Source organism: Symphalangus syndactylus, chromosome 8, assembly GCF_028878055.3.
Source record: "Symphalangus syndactylus isolate Jambi chromosome 8, NHGRI_mSymSyn1-v2.1_pri, whole genome shotgun sequence".
NCBI classification, from domain to species: domain Eukaryota; kingdom Metazoa; phylum Chordata; class Mammalia; order Primates; family Hylobatidae; genus Symphalangus; species Symphalangus syndactylus.
The window spans coordinates 107,836,119-107,857,662 of record NC_072430.2 but is presented as its reverse complement, the minus strand read 5'-3'; the positions used below and the strand labels follow the sequence as shown (position 1 = coordinate 107,857,662).

Here is a 21,544-nt window from a genome sequence, read left to right as displayed (position 1 = left end):
CTTACCCTTTTCCAAGTAAGAACGTGGAGCCCACGGTGGGTCCTCTTCAGCATAAGGATCACTATACTCAACCACAGCAGCTTCCTCCTCTTCGTAATCTTCTGGGGGAGGAGGAGGTGGGGGAGACTCATCAAAGACTGGTTCTTCCACAGGTGGCGGTGGAGGTGGTGTATCTGAAACTAAGAACGTATCAGGCTGACAACAAAACTGTATGTTATGCAAAGTTCAGTATTTCCTATCCAAGGGTTCATGGAATATAAACCTAGACTTGAAAATAAATGTAATATTCCTTCAGAAAATGAATGAGCAAGGGAAGTCTTCCCACCAACTATAATGTTCTAGAGCTCCAAGTATGACGTTCTCCCTCTCTTGCACTTGGATTAATGCTAATGGACACTGAATAAAGTTTAGACAAAATAATTATTAACTGAGCCTCCGGAACCTGTTTATACTAACACAAATCCTCTTTCCAAAGAGATCAGTATGGCCAGGAGCGGTGGCTCACGCCTGTAATCCTAGCACTTTGGGAGGCCAAGGCGGGCTGATCACCTGAGGTCAGAAGTTCGAGACCAGCCTGGGCAACATGGTGAAACCCTGTCTCTACTAAAAATACAAAAATTAGTCACACATGGTCCTGGGCGCCCATAATCCCAGCTACTCAGGAGGCCAAGGCATGAGAATTGCTTGAACCGGGGAGGTGGAGGTTGCAGTGAGTCGAGATCATGCCACTCCAGCCTGGGCCATAGAGCAAGACTGCGTCTCAAAAACAATAACGCAAAAAAAAAAAAAAAAAAAAAAAAAAAAAAATCAAAAAACCAGAGATCAGTACAATACAGCGGAGCTTTACACTGTATTCAAGGATAAGTTATCAGAAATACACTGAAAACCATATATCACAAATTCTTAAAATATTTTTTCACTTAAATGAGTCCAGGGAATAGTAAAATTTTAATAACCCACTACTTTCCTCTTAATGAATTTTTCTAAAATAGCATTTTACCAAATTCAAGAGGAAAAAAATCATCAGCAAACGGGTTACTTCATCTATGAAGATGTTTGTTTACTTATAGAATTTCTTCTAATTCAGACTATAATTCAGAATTTCTTCAGGCTAAATGTCCAAGTGTACTATCAGAGTAATTTAAAATATCTCCCATGGAGATGTGCTTCCACAGCTTGCATACCAATATATAGTAACATCAAAAAGATTATCTTCAAACTCAGCTACCTTAAGCTTTCAAAATGGTTGGTACATACTTGAGCACAGCTGAACAGAATGAAATGAATAAACCTGTTTATCAGCTCCCCAGGTTTAATGAACAGCACTAATTCTTATTTATGAGGTACCAGTATAGTTCCCATGTGATTCTCTGAGCAATCCAATTTATTTAGTATTTTTTAATCTAAGCCTACCAATTGAAATAAATGGATTTTTTTTTTTTTTTTTTTTTTTTTTTTTTTTTGAAACAGTCTTTCTCTGTCCCCCAGGCTGGAGTGCAGTGGCGCGATCTCGGCTCACTGCAAGCTCCGCCTCCCGGGTTCACGCCATTCTCCTGCCTCAGCCTCCCGAGTAGCTGGGACTACAGGCGCCCGCCAACGCGCCCGCCAACACGCCCGGCTAATTTTTTGTATTTTTAGTAGAGACGGGGCTTCACCATGTTAGCCAGGATGGTCTCGATCTCCTGACCTCGTGATCTGCCCACCTCGGCCTCCCAAAGTGCTGGGATTACAGGCTTGAGCCACCGTGCCCAGTGAATTAAATGGATTTTCGAAGATTGCTGATGCCTGGTGGGAGCAGCAACATCAACACCATGCTGTCATATCAGTATTCTTCCCATCTGCTGTGCCCCAGTATAGAATACTGATCTACTTTATAAACTTTAAAACTTCAGTCATTAAATAGAATGTCTTTCATCCTAATAGTTTTTATTAATAAAAGATATAGATATGTGATTTACCATATACTTGGGTGAGAAAGAGCAATTTAGCCTATTTCCATTTGTAAGATAAAAAGACTGACTTTAAACAACTGCACAGAACCACAGATCCAAAGGAACTTTCAAAACAATAACCTTGAGAAATGACACTACAAAATTACTCAAAGATGCTGCCATTGGTCATTTTTACTTTTCTTGTAACTGCCAGTTTAATAAGCTACCACTTTTGACTTAAAATGTTCCAATTACTCAGCTAGTCCTTTGTAATGCATTATTTCATTTCATCTTTATATTGGGAGGTGGTGTTTTTCATTTTATAGATGTGGAGACTGGCTTTCCAAGATTAAGTATTCCAACAGCAACTAAGTGGAAAAGCACCTGAACTCCAATGCCTATTATCTTAAAAGCTACACTACTATGGGATGAGATAAATTTAAAAACCTTCAAGTCATGCTTCATTAGTATTTATTCAACAAACATTAAATAATATGGCTGGATATTATGCTCAGCATTGAGAAAAGGGCAGTAGGCAAAAGTCATGAAGACATGAACGACCAAACCTTCATTTACAATTGAGTGTAGTGTGTGTTTTAAGATACTATAGGAGCACACAGCATAAACCACACTTGTTATGTGGGTCAGGAAAGGCTTCCTGAAACCTGAAGGAAGAGTAAGAGTTAATGGGGAGGAAGGGGGGAGGGTAGGATGGCATAGGGATCGATATTTCATGTCAGATACAAAGAACAAAACAAGGCCAGGCGGGGAGGCTCACGCCTGTAATCCCAGCACTTTGAGAGGCTGAGGTAGGCGGATCATTTGAGCTCAGGAGTTCAAGCCCAGCCTGGCCAATATGGCAAAACCCCGTCTCTACTAAAAATACAAAAATTAGCCGTATGTGGTGGTGCACGCGTGTATTCCCAGCTACTTGCAAGGCTGAGGCATGAGAATCACTTGAACCCAGGAGGGGAAAGTGGCAGTAAGCCAAGATCGCACCACTGTACTCCAGCCTGGGTGACAGAGTAAGACTGTCTCAAAAAAAAAAAAAAAAAAAAACAAGGACAATACAAGTACAAAGGTAAGAAAGCAAGAAACTTTCAAAGAACTGCCCAAAGTTCAGTAGCCAGAGACATGAGAAAGCTGAAGAGGATGAGGCAGGAAGGGCCTTACAGCAGTTTGGACTCTATCCAAAGAGCCATGGGGAGCCACAGAAAGATTTTAAGGGGAATAACAGGGTCATAGCTGTACTTCTTACCCCAGTATAACTGGGTCACTATAACTGGTTCCAAATTATTCCAGACTTCTTCCAAACATCAAACTTAATGCAGAGTGAGTATCTGCTATCACGGAATATCTTCAAAATAATATACCTGGAAAGCTTTGAAGATAATTCCAAAGAAATATCTTTGAAGATATACCAGAAGAAATGTATGTATCTTTCCAAGGTGAATGTTTTAAAGAGTTTAAAGACTTAAACATTATTTGAACGTCTAAGTCTTGCCACGTCTGTAAAATTAGTTCACAGCACACCTCAAACACAATTTTTTTGTACATTGTGTACATGAGAAACGTATACGATTGTAGGAAAAGATGAAAAAGACTAATCCAAAAGGCAATCAACTGTGATAGGGTGGCTAAATTAGGGAATGACTTTTTAAAATATAGGTAGTGCTGCTATAATAATGTTTTGCAGTCATCTACTTAAGACATTTCTAAGTCTTAAAGTGATATTCATGCACTTTACTATTAAATTAAAACAGTACTTCTTAGGTTTGGTTCATGAAACATTTTGCTGTTTCTACAAAGTTTGCAACTTTCACTGGTGACTGGCGAAAACCAATGACATCCTGCTTTAAATCCTATTCGACTTTCACGTCTAATTTTTTGCTAAGAAAATAACCACTTAGTTGCTATACAAACATTCGTGTTTCATTAATGGATTAGTCTTCAATGTCAGTTTCAAAATCTGGCCTTTACTCTAGAAGCTGCTCAGAACCACTTTTGTTCAGAATGAATGACAATATCTCACAGAACATGCAGTAGCAAATGATTGGCAGAATTCTCTAAGGTGTATGCTCATCACAATAGTAAAAACAGAAAAAACTCCCAGGGTATTATTCAAGTGACTACCATCATTAATCATTGTGATTAAACTGGATTTGTGATGGAAGAAAATTCTTATACTGTAATGACATTTACTTAGACTTTCCACCTTGTATGGAGTATGCAGAATGAAACCAGCATTGGAAAGTCCTTCAATTCTGGTACTGTAATTAAATCCTTTTCTACTTGGTACTTACCCTGTTTGGATGCAGCAGACATTTTTTAAAACCTGGGAACAGTGACCTTGTATCCCACACTTGACCTCACAAGCCTGGCAGAGGATCACACTATGGCTGTGCTTGGCACATGCTGAACTATTAATAGTTGAATCTTGCTGAGAGGCAGTTTTCTCCTCAAGCCAGTGTGGGTCACACCCAAGCTAAAGAAGAGGGGGCCCCAATAGCATAATTTAAAACATACGAAATCAACCTAATTATATGTGAAAACAGCTCTTAAACTCAACAAAACATCTTACAAAGTCACAGTGTGGTAAACATTACAGGTGTTCATGGAGTACCTTCCAACAAACAAAAGTAAGTAAAATAGACTATTTTCAGAAATTAGCAAATAGAGATGCAAAGGCACCTGAAAGACACTGAGCCCTTAGGCCAGTAAGACTGAATTATTAGTTAAAATACAACCACATCTAGAAGAATGTGCTGATAAAAGGGGGGCATTTAGTCAGCTACAGAAGCAGAAAAAAGGGGGGACCAAAAGTGCCTGCTATATGTCAGATGCTTTTCCAAGTGCTGGGGAAACAGCTAGCACGCAAAACAGGCAAAACTCCTTGCTCTTATAGAGCTTACATTCTAGTATTGGCAGTGCCCATTTCCAAATAATCAGGAATCCTAAGCCAGAGATTGCAAATATTTCTACCCCACCAGTGAAGTCATCCATCCTTGTTATGAGATATATACACTGGACTACTTTGGTCTGATGACATGAGATCTTTAATATCATTCTCCTAGTTCAGATTCATGCAAATCATGTAACGTTATTATTGTGATGTGGCCCTCACAAAGACTGCCCATAAGAAGATGATTTGTCCGTCATACAGTCTATGTTCACTGGTCTCTGTGACAGGAATTCCTCACTGAATGTTGATACAGGCCTCCTGATTTGTCATCAGTCTCCTGAGCTCCCTTAATGCTTCCCAAGAAGACTCAAGGTATCAACAAAATTAGTTACCTGAACAGGCCAAGGGAAATTCATTGCCAATCTATGAGGCTTCTCGGGAGACAGACTGGCAGCGTGCTCCTCTGAGCTCTACCATAAAAGGCCCTTCTGACATCTGGAATCACAAAACTGGAGAAGATTCTCAGACCACCTATAATACCCGTAAAACTCCAGTGATAAGAAACTAGACTACCACTTATTTGAGCAACCCAGAGAAAAAGACGGGATATCTAGTGATTAAAGATACCTCCTCAGTAGGATGTGATCTTTCTTTTCTTATATGTGCCTTATTTTATATGTATTTGTCTTATGTCTTTACTACTAGTTATTTAAAAGTAGAAAATTTCTCTATTTTATCTCCACTAGCCAGACAGTGACTTGTTCATAATATTGAAATGTTGAAGTATCAGCAAATGAATGACTATCCAGTCAATCACATATAAATGACATTTTATGCCTATAATCTGATCTACAGCATAAAGAAGACATAAACTTACTATTTTCTTGGACTCTGGCCACAAATCCCATTAAAGGTAACTGAGGAGTTACCTGTAGGATGGAGGGAGGAGGAGGAGCAAGAGATACTGCAAAAACAAAAAAGGTGTGGAGGATAAGGGATAAGGGCGAGTTACATTAAAAGGAAAGGATAATACAATAAAATAAACACATAAACGAGGGAAACTACTATTCACAAACATTTTATCAGTGATCTCAAGGATCCCCTGTTGAGAGACAACTCATTACCACATGAAGTACTGGGGGAATTTTTAGTAAGTTTTTGAAAATCACAACAGGAGGCATTTATCATACACAGATATGTTAAATATATATATATAACAATCATGTTTTATATATATAACATAATCATATATTTTATATATATAAAAGATAATTGATCTTTTTTCATATCATAACATCATGCCTTCTCAAGGAACGCATTTCTGCAGATTACCATGATGTTGTTTTCTGAATTTTACCTTGGAAGGTTACAAGTTTAAATGTTTGTCAATACAGAGAGAAAAAAATATTACATCCCAACACTCTAAATGTATACTTTTTATTACTCTAATTGTAGGCAAGTAAATTGGTTCTTCACTCATTAATTAGACAAATACTTACTGACTTCCTACTAAGTAAGTGGCAAACACCTGCTAGGAAAACAGTATCAAAACTGTCCTCTGGGAATCAGGTGCTATGTCATTACAATTTTTCATAATCCCAACTCATTGGTACATTTCCTCCCTGATGGTATAGAAAAGTGCAGGCCTTAATCAAATCATTCCACTCTCCTTCCCAAGGTGTATTTCCCTGCACCTCAATCACCTGGCACAGTGCCTAGAACTAGTAAACTGTCAACAAATGTTTAACATATATAAATGCACTAATAAGCCAGGTATATGTGGAAACTAAAGAGGCAAAAAAAAGAAAAAAGATTACAGTTACAGTTTCCTTTAGAATGGGTACAAAGTATGATATGCATTTTCTTATAAAGAGAAAATGCCTCTATTAGCTCCAAAATACAGTTAAGACTAATAAAACTAAAAAGATGAACATGTCTGTGCTCTCAAGGAGATCACATTCTATTGAAACAGAAGAATACATGATAATCTTAACCCAACAATATTTGTAGCAATTCCCTGGAAGTAGTGGTGGAGGTGAGGAGGGCTACAATGAAATGACCTCTCAGCAGGGACTTGAAGAAAGGAAGCTGCCAAGCTGACAGAGGTTGAGAAAGATAATCAAGTTGAGAGAAGCAAGTGAGGGTGAAGGCTCAGAGGCATCAAACAGCATAACCAGTTCACAGGACCAGAAATGTTTCCATATGGCTAGGAAAAGATACCCAAAGAGAAAGTAAAAAACCCAGAAATAGAAATAGGGAAGGATCTTATATGCCTGGTGGAAGAGTGCTTAGTGGAAAGAGGTTGGATTTTCAAGTCACTCAGCCTCAAATCTCTGATCCATCATTTTCCTGGCTGTTTGGATAGCTAGTCAATTAACTTCTTCAGGCCTATTCCATAAATGTGATATGAAAACAAGGTAATGCAACCTACTTCACATAGTGGCTGCAAAGATTAAAAACAGACAATGGATGTGGAAAGCCTAACCCAGTGGCTGGCACGTAATAAATCAAAGCAGTTTCTAGAAAAGGAGAGAACATTGAAAGTGTGGGAAGAGAGTACTTGGCAATTAATGATTTAGCTAGCATATCAAGGACAGCAACAAGCTGAAGGTCATTCTTAGATTTTTACCCTTCATAACTACGAAGATGGAGATGTCATTAACTATGTTAAGCCTGGTAGGTAGCACTGGGAAAGAAATGGGATGGTAAACAGGTAAGTCACGGAGAGAGATTGATATGATACATTTGGGTTGAGATTATGCAAAATATCTACAATTGATGCTACGGATAGATGCAGGGAGGACATATAAATGCACAGACAAGAGTTAAGCACATAATCTTGAATATCTAGATGCAAAGAACAGAGCAGTATAACCCTAAAAATTGGTACCTATCTTAAAAAGACACCTTTGGTTAGGTTTTTCCCTAAAGTCATAATTCTTGGCAGTAAATCCTTGACTTGTGTGTCTGCTTCCCACTCAGAGGCTTACAACAACTGTTGGTATGTTCATAATATTGTTTCCAAGGGTAAGCAGAAGACAGTGAAAAGAGAAGGGGCACAGAAAAAAAAGATAAAACTGAGAAACAGTAGCAGGCAGCAACTGGCACTAGAAGAGCAGAGACAAGGCACGTGTTCACATCCAAGATGAAATGCTCCTCTTCTGTTGGCATGTATCCTAACCTTCTGTGTAACAGAAAAGTGGGAAATTTCCCACTTCAGTCACTGTTTCTCTAACAAATATAAAAAATGACCTTTTGGTACTCAGCTAAAAAAAGAATGATTAGGTGCTTAACCTACAGCAGTCTTTTTGTGGGTAGACTGAGGTTGTTTTCTTTTTTTTAAGATGAATATGCTTATTTCCTTTCTACTTCTGAAAGTGAAAATCTGAAGCCATAGTGGTTTTAAGAAGTACACCAGCAGCCAGGCACGGTGGCTCATGCCTGTAATCCCATCAGTTTGGAAGGCCGAGGGGGGCGCATCACCTGAGGTCAGGAGTTTGAGATCAGCCTGGCCAACATGGTGAAACCCCGTCTCTACTAAAAATACAAAAATTAGCCAGGCGTGGTAGCAGGTGCCTATAATCCCAGCTACTTGGGAGGCTGAGCCAGGAGAATCACTTGAACCCAGGAGGTAGAGGTTGCAGTGAGCCGAGATCATGCCATTGCACTCCAGTCTGGGCAACAAGAGCAAAACTCCATCTCAAAAAAAAAAAAGAAGTCCACCAGCAGCCAGGGAAAGATCAATGGCAGTTCTTCCTTAAAAGAATGACTTGGTAACAACTTAAGACTTTTTTCAAAGCTAGTCTAAGGCATGTTCAAAAATTCAGTTCCGTCTGGGGTTATCCCAAATTCTACTTTTCTCCAGGACAAACCTTTAACAAGGTGGTCCAAATTAATTCAGATACCACATCATTTTCTTTTTGGACCATGTAAGATTTCATCTGACAAGAATGTCTGTGAGCCAGAATATACTGTCTTTCTTGGAGTTGAGCTGAAAACAAACCATTTTAAGTGAATTTAAGCAGAATTTTGAGGAAAGAATTGTTGCAATATTCAGTTCTAATCCTAGTCATTTTGTGAACAGGCAAAGAAGAGCAGGAAGCAAACTTGTTTTCATTTCATTTAGCTAAAATGATTCCTCATAAGACAAGACTCTTTCCCAATAACCACCAAAAGATCTCCAAACTTAGATTGTTATGTAATTTTCACAATATACAAGAATGTTTAGATATAAACAGTAAAAGGCTTTCCAAGCAATCCAAACCTAAATGATGAGTCTGTGCTGATGAAATGTACAGACTTTCCAAGTACAACCTTCCTGGTTATTTATAAAGCCCTTTGAAGCATCAATGAAGCTTGTATTTTAAATGTCCAATTCAAAAAGTTTGGAAAAGTAAAACTAAGCTTTTACATCTTATTTTTACAGCTTTATAAATACTCTGAGAATATTAGACAAAATAAGCACTCTAAAAACTACTTCTAAAGTCATTACTGAACATCACATTTAGAGGAGATACATATATTATATAGCCCATGAGAGTTGAGATGCTTATGTTTTTCTCCCAGTGAAGGAAATAAACAATGTATAAGTGTAGTATTTTCTAAACACGAATACCAACTTAGAACAAGAGGTATGTAAAAGTGAATTCAGGCTGGACATGGTGGCTCACACCTGTAATCCCAGCCCTTTGGGAGGCCAAGGCAGTAACAAAATGACTAGGATTAGAAATGAATATTGCAACAATTCTTTGCTCAAAATTCTGCTTAAATTCTCTTAGAATGGTTTCTTTTCAGCTCAACTCCAAGAAAGACAGTATATTCTGGCTCACAGACATTCTAGTCAGATGAGATCTTACATGGTCCAAAAAGAAAAGGATGTGGTATCTGAATTAATTTTGACCACCTTGTTAAAGGTTTGCCCTGGAGAAAAGTAGAATTTGGGGTGACCTTTGTAACCCCAGATGAACTGGATCACTTGAGGTCAGGAGTCGGAGACCAGCCTGGCCAACCTGGTGAAAGCTTGTCTCTATTAAAAAAAAAAAAAAAGAGCCGGGCGTGGTGGCATGCACCCGTAGTTCCAACTACTCGGGAGGCTGAGGCAGGAGAATCGCTTGAACCCAGGAGGCAGAGGTTGCAGTGAGCCAAGACTGTGCCACTGCACTCCAGCCTGGAAAACAAAGCAAGACTTTGGAAAAAAAAAAAAATCTTCCTGCTCCTGCTCTGTATTTATACTTTGCTAAAGCCCCATCACATCAGTATTCTTCTAGACGTTTTAGACATTTATGGCGATGCTGTAACTTCACAAATCATTTAGAGAATATGTGAAATGGCTTTTTATTTTGGAATAGCACCATCCCAACATTGTTTTCTATTTTTTTAGTCACTTTTAAAACCACTCAGGGATTATTAAGCCTGACACTTTCTCTTTGTGAAACAGCATACCCATTCAGAAACTCCTATATCTCATAGGACTATATATAGATACCTCTCTTGGAACCAACATTCACTTTATGAACTAGACTTTTTCAAAAGCTTTTAAGAAAATATGAGCAGTAAAATACAGGCTACTTTCTCCTAAAGGCTTCAATACTTACATGCTACATTACTGATTCCTTAACAAACAAGGCTTATGTAAGTATATGTAAACATACTCACATGTAGATATATGTATATTCTTCTTGACCACCAAGGTGCTTCATATTTACATTTAAAGTAGAGACTGTTAACTCATAATTAGCCCTATGTGTTTCTATGACCCCCCCCTTACCACTGGCAAGATGAATGATAAATTGGTATTCCTATTTCATTGGCTGGATTAGATTAAGAAATAATGAGAACCAAAGGGATTTCAGTTATGCCCTGATCAAAGGGTTCCTTTCAATAACTTGTTTCTGAAATAATCTCATGAAAAAACAATTATTGTGCTCCTAAGACTTGGCACTAGACACTAGGTGTTCCATATTTTAACTCCTATGTTATAACTGCCCTTTTTCAAACTCAGATCAAATTGTACATTAACAAATATAGTAACAGCACTGCTAGGTTTACACCTCACAGAACCCCACTGAATTTATATTCACATGAAACCTTCCAAAGATTGTCAGCTCACTTCCTCAGAAGCATGCAACCACAGCAAGACTCCAATTACCCAAAAAAAAAAAAAAAAAAAAAGAGAAGCTCATAAAACACACACTTCAGATCATTTTTGTTAAATCAGAGAATTGGTTACTTGAGAAAGCACAACAAATATTCTCACTGTAAATATGAAAAAAATAGGGACAATTGCAGAGCCAGTGGGAGTAATACAGGAGACTTACATAATTATTTTTTTTGAGACAGGGTCTCACTCTGTTGCCCAGGATGGAGTACAGTGGCACAATCTCGGCCCACTGAAATTTCCATCTCCTAGGCTCAACCAATCCTTCTGCCTCAGCCTCCTGAGTAGCTGGGACTGCAGGCACCTGCCACAGCGCTTGACTCATAAATAATATTGTAATGAATATAAAATAAAAGTACATCTAACAGCCTTATAACACTGATTCACAAATCATTAAGTCTTGCAAAAAGAGCTTTTCCAAGAAAATGGTTTCGTTAAAAAAAAATTAGTTTACAAAAAGTACTCTGATTAACCAACTAAAAATGCTGTGGCCACCCACTTTAAACAGTCATCAAATCCCTGGAGATGAAAGGCAGAACTTAATAGAGCAGAGTACAGAAAAACAAAAAAGCGCAACTAAATTGACTCACATTACGCAGAAAGCCTAACAATCCCAATTCACCTTACTTCCATGAGTGAGAAAAATACTTTTCATTAAAATCATTCCATAAAGTGGGGATATTTTTACTTTAACATATACTTTCAAGCATTTGAAAATCAGATTTACAAAGAAACTATTGAAGTATGTATTATAAAATACATTTAAATATGTGCTTAAACAGCCTTCAAATAAATTCTACCTACAGGGTTCTCATAGGACTATTTTGGAGCATACACGAACAAAGCATGAACTATCCCTGTATAGGCCGGGTGCGGTGGCTCACGCCTGTAATCTCAGCACTTTGGGAGGCCAAGGCAAGTGGATGACTTGAGGTCAGGAGTTCAAGACCAGCTTGGCCAATATGGTGAAACCCTGTCTCTACTAAAAATACAAAAATTAGCTGGGCATAGTGGCAGGCGCCTGAATCCCTGCTACTTGGGAGACTGAGGCAGAAGAATCGCTTGAACCCGGGAGGCAGAGGTTGCAATGAGCCGAGATTGTACCACTGCACTCCAGCCTGGGTGACAGAGCAAGACTTTGTCTCAAAACAAAACAAAACAAAAATTAGCCAGGTGTGGTGGCAGGTACCTGTAATCCCGTGCTCCTGAACAAATGTAAGTTTGAAAATGTGGTTTAAAAGGCAAATGTATAAAAAGGGCAGTTCTGTCAAAATTTAAGTTCAGAATGATTTAAAAAGAATGGCAGAGCCAAAAACACTAAATGTGATAAAAGAAGAGAAGTATATATCAATTAAGGCAGCTGGTATTCACACTATGGTTTGCACTGGATGGACTACAAATACAGCATTTAATTTACAAGAGGGACCCAGAACAGTGAAGGGATTTGGATAAATAAACAAGGGATTCATTTGGCATTCAACAAACAGTTCCTGAGCAATATTCCAGGATGTAACTGTATAAAAGACTGACAAGGTCTCAGGCTTTCATGCACTTTATATCACATCCTTTCATCCGCCTTCCCCTCCAAACAAGAGAAGACTTGGGAGGATAAGAGAAAGATTTTTTAAATATGTAGGTAGGACAATAGAAAGAACATGAACTTAGGCCAGGCATGGTGACTCACGCCTGTAATTCCAGCACTTTGGGAGGCTGAGGTGGGTGAAACACTTAAGGTCATGAGTTTCAGACCAGCCTGGCCAACATAGTGAAACCCTGTCTCTACAACAAAATACAAAAATTAGCTGGGTGTGGTGGTGGGTGCCTATAATCCCAGCTACTCAGGAAGCTGAGGCAGGAGAATCTCTTGAACCCAGGAGGCGGGCGTTGCAGTGATCAGAGATCACACCACTGCACTCCATCCTGGGCAACAGAGCGAGACTCCATCTCAATTTAAAAAAAAAAAAAAAAGAAAACCAGAAAGAAAGAACATGGAACTTAAGAGTCAGAAAACCTAAATTCAAATCCTAATCTGACCATCACCTCAGCCTCATTTTTCTCACCTATAAGATATATAAGAAAATGATCACCAATCTTATTTTGTACATGATTCTAAGAATCAAATGAGATAATATTAAAACATTATTTAAATTGTTTATGTTGGAGGATCAAATTTCTTCTGCAAGACTCTTTCAAAGAATATCACTATAGGTCACAGCCACAGAGACAAACTTCAGCTCCACAAAATTCAAGGCTTATCAAAAATGGAATGAGTTGAACCCAGTATCAGAGGTGTTCACACATAGGCTTACTGGCTTCCTGGCAAAAATACAGAAAAAAGAAGTTGACATACCATGTCCACAATAGCCATGGTGTCTAATATTTGTTCTTGCCCTCTCTGGGGAGCAAACAAAATAATTATTATTAAATAGGTTCCTGATTAGTTATTCTGCATGCATGATACAACCGATTATTTAGTGTAATTATTATATCTGATTCAATTTACACAACTCCTAGTTTTTCCACCATGGGTTTGGTATGAGAGTTGTACAAGCTAGTATAATTCCTTAGCACAAAGTAGCTTCAAAAATGTTCTCTTTTCCTTTGCCACTTCTAAATTCTGTTCATGTGCACCCAACTTTCATTATTTATTATTTATAAAGTAAGGATGTCTGATTAAATAAAAAGGAAATACCATTCACCACAATGTTATTTTAAAAAGCAAATAAGCACTAAAATATTCAAAAAAATTCTGCTCAGAAAAATTAAGTTGTATGACTTTACATGGAAATCACGTACTGATTTTATTTTTAAAGAACTGAAAGATACAGTATTAACAACCTACAATTCATTCATTCTCCCAGTCATTCAACAAAAGGTGCTAACTACCTACCATGCACTATTTGTAATTAAGGGATTTTTGTAGTTGAAGGTTTTTAATTAAATACATTCTATAGAATGCAAAAAAAAAATCTAACCTGGATTCTGGCTATAAAAAGGCCCTCCATTCATCTGATTCTGAAGGCTTGTTTGTGAAGTAATGGAAGGAGGGCGTCTATAGGGCAACGAGCCCCCTATTGTTGGGGGAGTATGGCGAGAGGCAGGCCTATTCATGCTGTAGAACTGTACAGGATGACCTGAAAAAGAGATAGAACACACACATGTCATTAAAAGAAAATTATCTCAGATCATTAAATACTTTATGTACAATGCCTAAATCTTAATAATTAAAAATAACAGCTAGTTTAACTGGTATCTGAAATACACAAGGCAAGGTGAGTTATTGTTCGCTGATATTGTATCAGAGTACAAAAGCGGAAAAGCAAACAAAAATATGATTAAGTTTGGAAAGCTATGTCTAAATAGTTTACTAATTAGGGCCGAGTGCAGTGGCTCATGCCTGTAATCCTAGCACTTTGGGAGGCCAAGGCAGGCAGATCACTTGAGGTCAGGAGTTTCAGACCAGGCTGGCCAACATGGTGAAACCTCATTTCAACTAAAAACACAAAAATTAGCCAGATATGGTGGCGTGCGCCTGTAATTCCAGCTACTCGGGAGGCTGAGGCATGAGAATCACTTGAACTCAGGAGGCGGAGGTTGTAGTGAGCCGAGATTGCACCACTGCACTCCAGCCTGGGTGACAGAGTGAGACTGTCTCAAAATAAATAAATAGTTTGCTAATTAACATGATTATTTCACTAAATTAAAAATCTGATGGGGTTTCAAAATCATCACAATTAATTAAAATTTATCTACTCTACCCCCAAAATATAGCCACTAAACGCTGAAAACTAAAATCGACAAGAATGATGTTTGGGAAAGCAAGAGAAAAAATGTTTGACACACAGTCTTATTTCAAAATAATAAATAATAATAAACGTAAAGTAGCAAAAAAGTTTGGTTAAAGGAAAATAAAGTATTTCAACAAAAGGTTAAATGACATAATTTCAAATCAAACATTTATTTCATTTAATCAAAAAAATCTACCATGAAAGCTACATTATTTTGTCTTAAAATTAAAATCTAAAAAATTAACAATCATGAAAAAAATTAAGATATAAAAACAGGGTAAAAATATACCTTATTTTTAATATCATCCCTAAGTCCATATATAGTTATCATCAATTTCACTGTACTTTGCTCTCTTGAGAGTTCTTCCACAGCTAATGTCAACTGGAGACATGATTCCATAATCCATCAATTTCCTAATAATATAATCCACTCCCTAAACTTTACCTTGACTTCACTCCCACCTACATTAAACTGAGAACTTTTTCTTACAGACAGAGCACTACAGCACCCATGAGAGAGCACACTAGCAGACAAGGGAGAAGGGGAGGGCAAGAGAGAAGAGGAGGGGGAGAAATAAGCAGGTGGAGAAGAAAGGGGACAGGAAGCTAGAGGAGGAGGAGATGAGGGTGGAGGAGGGCAAGAGGATAGCGGAGGGGAAAGGAAAGGAGAAAGAGAAAGGGAGAAAGGGAGGAGATAAGTGAAAAAGAATAAAAACACTTTTGCTAAACCCAACAGGAAGCCAAAGGACAAAAGAATCAATTGAAGCATTTCATGGAGGTCAGCCTACTGGAGAAGAGGGGAGAATTAAGGAGGGGGGACTGGAGGAACAGATGATACCTGGCACACTCATCTATCCATTTGTGCCTAAGGTTACCCTGAAATTTTTTAAATTCTAAAATAAACTACTTGAAACACAGTGAGATAAGACTTATGTAATGTAGAATTTGATGAATGCTTGATTTGTTCAAATCTTCATGATCAAACACTGCAGTCATATCCTCTTCCAGGCTTCATATTTCTCAGCTGAGTCTTACCATCTTTATTCTACTTTAATGTAAGACTATCTTCTTGGTAATTTTAATTAAAAGTATTAAGAGGAAAAAAACACTGACAATTTTTCATCTTGTCTATGATTATAAAATAGTTTTACATAACTAAAATTGCTCTACAGGAGGTCTGAAAGTTTATCAAGCTTAGATTCATATGGAGTCATATAAGGATTATAAGAGCACTCAATGCTTGTTATAACATTTAATCATCTTACATGTGTATCAAAAACTTAAGCACTCAAGCTTAAACATAATCCACTATCAACTGAGAAGCCTCTGTAACCATGATAAAAATGAAAATGTATAAACTATGACTTAAAAGGCATATTTAGTTATTTGAACCACTGAATACAATTATTAGCATTTCAGTAATTAATCTATAGCAAACTAATACAAACCTAGGATCAAGTTAAAAACATCTGGATTAACATCATTATGAATTTTATATACTTAGATCTAGTCTAAAACCTCACATGGGCTGGGCGTGGTGGCTCAGGCCTTTAATCCCAGCACTATGGGAGGTGGAAGAGGGTGGATCATTTCAGATCAGGAGTTCAAGACCAGCCTGACCACCACGGTGAAACCTTGTCTCCATTAAAAATACAAAAAATTTGCTGGGTGTGGTGGCTCATGCTTGTAATCCCAGCTCCTCAGGAGGATACGGCAGGAGAATCGCTTGAATCCAGGCAACGGAGGTTCCAGTTGGCCGAGATCGCCACTGTATTCCAGCCTGGGCGACAGAGTGAGACACTGTCTCAAAAAAAAAAAAAAAAAGACACTATTCACACTACTAATGAGTCGATTTACCATTTGGGGTTTTAAAAATATATATACCTAATTATCATAAACCTAACAATAAAACCTGAAACTAAAAACTTCTAGAAGAAAACACAGAACAAAATCTTTATATGACTTCAGGTAAAGAGTTCTTAGATATGCCACCAAAGCACAATTCATTTTAAAAAAATTTGAAAAATAACACTTAATAAAAACGAAGAATTTCTGCTATTTGAAATACAACATTTAAAAAAATAAATGAACAGGCTGGACCCAGTGGCTCACGCCTGTAATCCCAGCACTTTGGGAGGCTGAGGCGGGCAGATCATCTGAGGTCAGGAGTTCAAGACCAACCTGGCCAACGTGGTGAAACCCCATCTCTACTAAAAATACAAAAATTAGCTGGGCATGGTGGTGGGTGCCTGTAATCCAGCTATTTGGGAGGCTGGGCAGGAGAATCACTTGAACCCGTGAGGCGGAGACTGCAGTGAGCCAAGATCGTGCCATTGCACTCCAGCCTGGACGCCAAGAGCGAAACTCTGTCCGCCCGCCCCCGTTCCCCCCACCACAAATAACAGAAAATAAGCAAACGAATCACAAAATGGAAGAAAATATTTGTAACTCATAATCTATAAAGGACATATATTTAGAATATAAAAGAACTCAATGATAAGAAAAAAAAACCCTATTAAAAAGGTGAGAAGGAGCAAAACATTTGAACAGATACTTCACCAAAGAGGATATACACATGGCAAATAAGCACATGAAAAAAATGTTCAATATCATTAGTCACTAAGAAAATGCAAATCCAAACCACACATGTAATGAGAAACCATTACACATGTATTGAAATGGCTAAAGCTAAAAAAGGCAACACCAAGTGCTGACAAGGATGCAACTGGAAACTCACACATTGCTGCTGGGAGTGTAAAATTATACAGCCATTTTGGAAAACAACTTGGCAGTTTCTTATGAAGTTAAAAATTTACTTATAACCCAGCAATTCTATTCCCTAGGTATTTACCCGATATAAAAACCCATGTGCACAAAAAAAAAACCTGTATGTACATGTTTATAGGAACTTTATTCATAAGCACTCACAACTAGAAAAATCTAAATGTCCTCTGAGAAAGGGATAAACAAATTGTGATACATCCCCATCAATACAACACTACTAAGCAATAAAATGTAATGAAATACTTAAACATGCAACAGCATGGGTAATTCTCAAATGCATCTGGCCAAAAAAAAAACAGATCAAAAAAGCTACATACTATATGCTTTCATTTATGTGTTATACTTAAAAAGGCACAACTTTAGAGAAAAAAACACATCAAGGGCTTACCAGGAGCTGGGAGTGGAAGGGAAGGACCGACTATAAAGGGGGCATGGAGGAAATTTTTGCAATGACAGGACTATTCTATATCTTGATTGTGGTGGCAATTACATGTCAGTACACCTTTGCCAAAACTCACAAACATATATGGTATAAAGGGTGAATTTTACTGTACATAAGTTATACCTTAGTAAAAAGAAAAACAATTGCTTGGTAACTCAGGTACTGTATAAAAGAGACTATCCTAATATAAATTATTAATAAGGCATTTACCTTGCTTTTTGTTTTAAAAACCACAGTTAATTATCCCCTCACATAATTAATGTTTATTTGGTGAACACTGAGCCAGGCACCTGTTATTCAATTAATATTTAATTACTAAAACATAGACTCTCAGTTGGGGGTGATTTGTCCTTTCTGATGCATTCTTTATCAAAGCAGGAGCATAACGAGATTCCTATACTTAACTAGTTAGTTTGGCCTAACAGTTGTATTCGGATCAAAAACCAGCCCATGTTTACATTTATCTACTGCAGAAAGCTTTTCTTTAAAAGTCATATAGAAGGAATCCCATATGACATCATCCAAAATCCATTTTGGCTAAAAGTGTCTTTTAAAACATGTAAAGATCTTATATATGATATGTTTAACATGTATAACAGCAAAGCTGAATATAAATGCCATGAAGTTCTTCACTGGCAAGTGGAACACTATGGTGATTGATATGATTTGAATCTGTGTCCCTGCCCAAATCTTGTGTTGAACTGTAATCCCCAATGTTGGAGGTGGGGCCTGGGGACAGGTGACTGGATCACAAGGGCGGTTTCTCATGGTTTAACACCATCCCCCTTGGAGCTGTTCTTGCAATAATGAGATCTGGTTGTTTAAGAGTGTGTAGCACCTCCCGCTTTGTCCTCTTGCTCCTACTCTGGCCATGTGACCAGTCTGCTTCCCCCCTGCCTTAGGCTATGAGTGTAAGTTTCCTGAGGCCTCCCCAGAAGCCAAGCAGATGCCAGTATCATGCTTCCTGTACTGCCTGAAGAATCGTTAGCCAATTAAAGCTCTTTTCTGCATAAATTACCCAGTCTCAGGTATTTATAGCCATGTGAGAACAGACTAATACAGTGATATATGTCCAAACACATACATTTTATAGCAGATAAGAACCTGTTTACTAGCCAGCATCATTAACCATACAAATATATTTTGTAGCAATTGAGTCTATCTCCTCCCCAATCAAAACAGATTTTAGATTGCAATTTTAAAACACCAACCAACTTAAATAAACCTGAAATTCTTTAAAAGTCCATTGTCTATGAGTTTCCAATGCTGCTATAATAAGGAACAGATTCTGTTAAAAATAGACTTACAGAGGCTTTCCATTTGTTGTATCAAATATTTCCTATAAAATATACCTTAGAATTATTGTAATAGACTTTTGTTAATCACTTAACCTGTAATAAAAATATTTCTAATGATAATTTCCAAAAACTGTATAGAAGGTAGCTCCATATTAAACTTAAAAATCTCTAATAAGTGAAATTCAACCAATAAAAAAACATAAATTTATGCTACGCTATTGGAAAAATGTATGAGAAAATTTACCTCAATTTTCTCAGGAAATGCTAATCTTTGGTCACATACTTTCTGGTTAGTACATTATTCTTATTTTTTTTAATACAAACTACAACCAAACCAAAAAGAAACAAAAATCAGAGGTGCAAGTAAGAGAATAGCCAGATGACTGGACCTGCCTGCCAATGACTAAGCAAATACTTACCTGTAGGGGGAGTGGAAGAAACAACAGGGGGAGTTGGAGAAGTGAAGCCATCAGCAAGCGTCTGGGCACCCCCAGCAGCAGCGTCTGGGGCAGTGGAGGCAGGGACAGTAGCAGGAACAAGAGGGGCAGGGGCAGATGCAGAAGTAGCAGGAAGGGGAGGAGTGCCAGCAGAGACAGCAGGGGCTGAGGGGAAAGAGGAGTAAGAGGCAGCATTAATGAGGCAATCACATGAGGCAGGATTAGAAAAGGTATTAGAGTATTTAATGTTAGATATTCAGTGCTTAACACTAACCAAAAGAACAGAGTTGAAAAAAAGAGTAAAACTTACGTTAAAGGATTACTATATAAGCAGCAAATAATTCAAGATGCTCAGGGTAATGTGCAGATTTTTTCAATTCATTAAAAACAAACATTCCTTTTTATTTGAAAGCACTACTCCAGAAGAAAAGTGTTCCCTTCGTATTGTTATTTTTAGCATAACATTCTGTATATAGTATACAAAACTAACATAATACACTAAAAAACAACAGTTTTCCATTTTGAGTTACACAAATCAAAAAAGACATATTCCAGATATCAGATTAAAAAAAGTTTTTTTAAAACACAAATCTTTATGATTTTTAAAAGGCATTATCTACTTGTTACTATAAGTAAATTAAGTATGTAACATTCTATTAATGTATTTTGTGTCATGTTTTTAAAACTAAGTTTTAAGCGTGCATCTCCTCAAATCAAATAAGCAGATTTTTCTGTTTCAGAGAAAAGAGAGTAGTATTTTCAGAGACTACTAAATTCCAATACATCCACTAAATTTAACTGTCAAAACTACTTGTTATATCTGCCCAATCGTTTGTTACTAATATGGTTCTCACACTGAGTTCCCACTGTGTCCAAAGACTGCACTGTCATAACACTAGCTGGAATTAAACTTGTAACTCATAACAAAGTGTGATCTGAAACCTCAAAGCAGCAACTGAGCCACATCACCAAAGGCATAAAGAGAAGTGCAAAGTGAGCAAACACTTACAAATCACTTGCTTACAAATAACAAATATATAAAGACTTCCCAATATTTATGATTCCTAAAGAAAAAAAATCCTGATTACGAAGAAAGCCCACCATAATTAAATCACAAATTGAATCAAATTCGAAAAGAAAAGTGAAGACGAGGCACCATGAATGTTTTACCTGGAAAGACACTGGGAGGAGATGGAGTAGGAACAGCAATAGGAACCCCCACACTACCACTTCCACTGTTTTCTCGACTGCTGCTCCGACTACTTGGGTGGCTCCCTCCACTACTCCCACTGCTGCTAAAGAAATAAGAGCCACCAAAACATGAGTATTTATAAACAGTAAGAGATCATCAGCACTTCCCGACATTTTCTGAGATGAATGTAGCTACAATAAAGGTAATTCAAAAGCATTCCGCTTCAAAAAAAAAATTTCCTTGAGCTCCAAGTCAGTGACAGGTTAAAAAAAAATGTGTGTGTGTGTGTGTATATATATATATGTATGTATATTTATTAATTAATAAAGTTGAGGGAAAAACTGAGTTCAATAAGCTTGTTTTGACCACATTTTGAAAAAATTATCCATAAATGTGATAAATGTTGAGGTTTAACATATTAAAACAATAAATATTGCCTTTTTATATTCCAGTTTAATGCCTATCTGAAGAAACTTCTATTATAATAAAATAAACACATTTTCCTAAACAGATTTGAGTAATTTTAATTAATAATCATACTTTGATGTACTATCCCATATTAGTGTTTTATTATGTATAGTTTTTCATCTGTAAAGTTCCACCAAAAAACAAC

General features: G+C 37.4%; 1 protein-coding gene across 50 annotated transcripts in view; it reads right to left on the bottom strand.

Annotated features, from left to right (window-relative positions):
* ABI2 (abl interactor 2) overlaps nucleotides 1-21,544 on the bottom strand; it is a 181,992-nt gene that overhangs the window by 91,913 nt on the left and 68,535 nt on the right. For 14 of the 50 annotated variants that reach the window (XM_063644917.1, XM_055290266.2, XM_055290271.2 and 11 more), the window contains 5 exons: nucleotides 20,910-21,034; nucleotides 19,722-19,904; nucleotides 13,966-14,124; nucleotides 5,711-5,797; nucleotides 6-179 (listed from right to left, as the gene is read on the bottom strand). In XM_063644917.1, the coding sequence (XP_063500987.1) occupies nucleotides 6-179; nucleotides 5,711-5,797; nucleotides 13,966-14,124; nucleotides 19,722-19,904; nucleotides 20,910-21,034 (728 nt within the window). The remainder of the gene's footprint in view (nucleotides 1-5; nucleotides 180-5,710; nucleotides 5,798-13,965; nucleotides 14,125-19,721; nucleotides 19,905-20,909; nucleotides 21,035-21,544) is intronic. The other 36 variants (XM_055290267.2, XM_055290272.2, XM_055290284.2 and 33 more) reach the window with 7 other exon arrangements.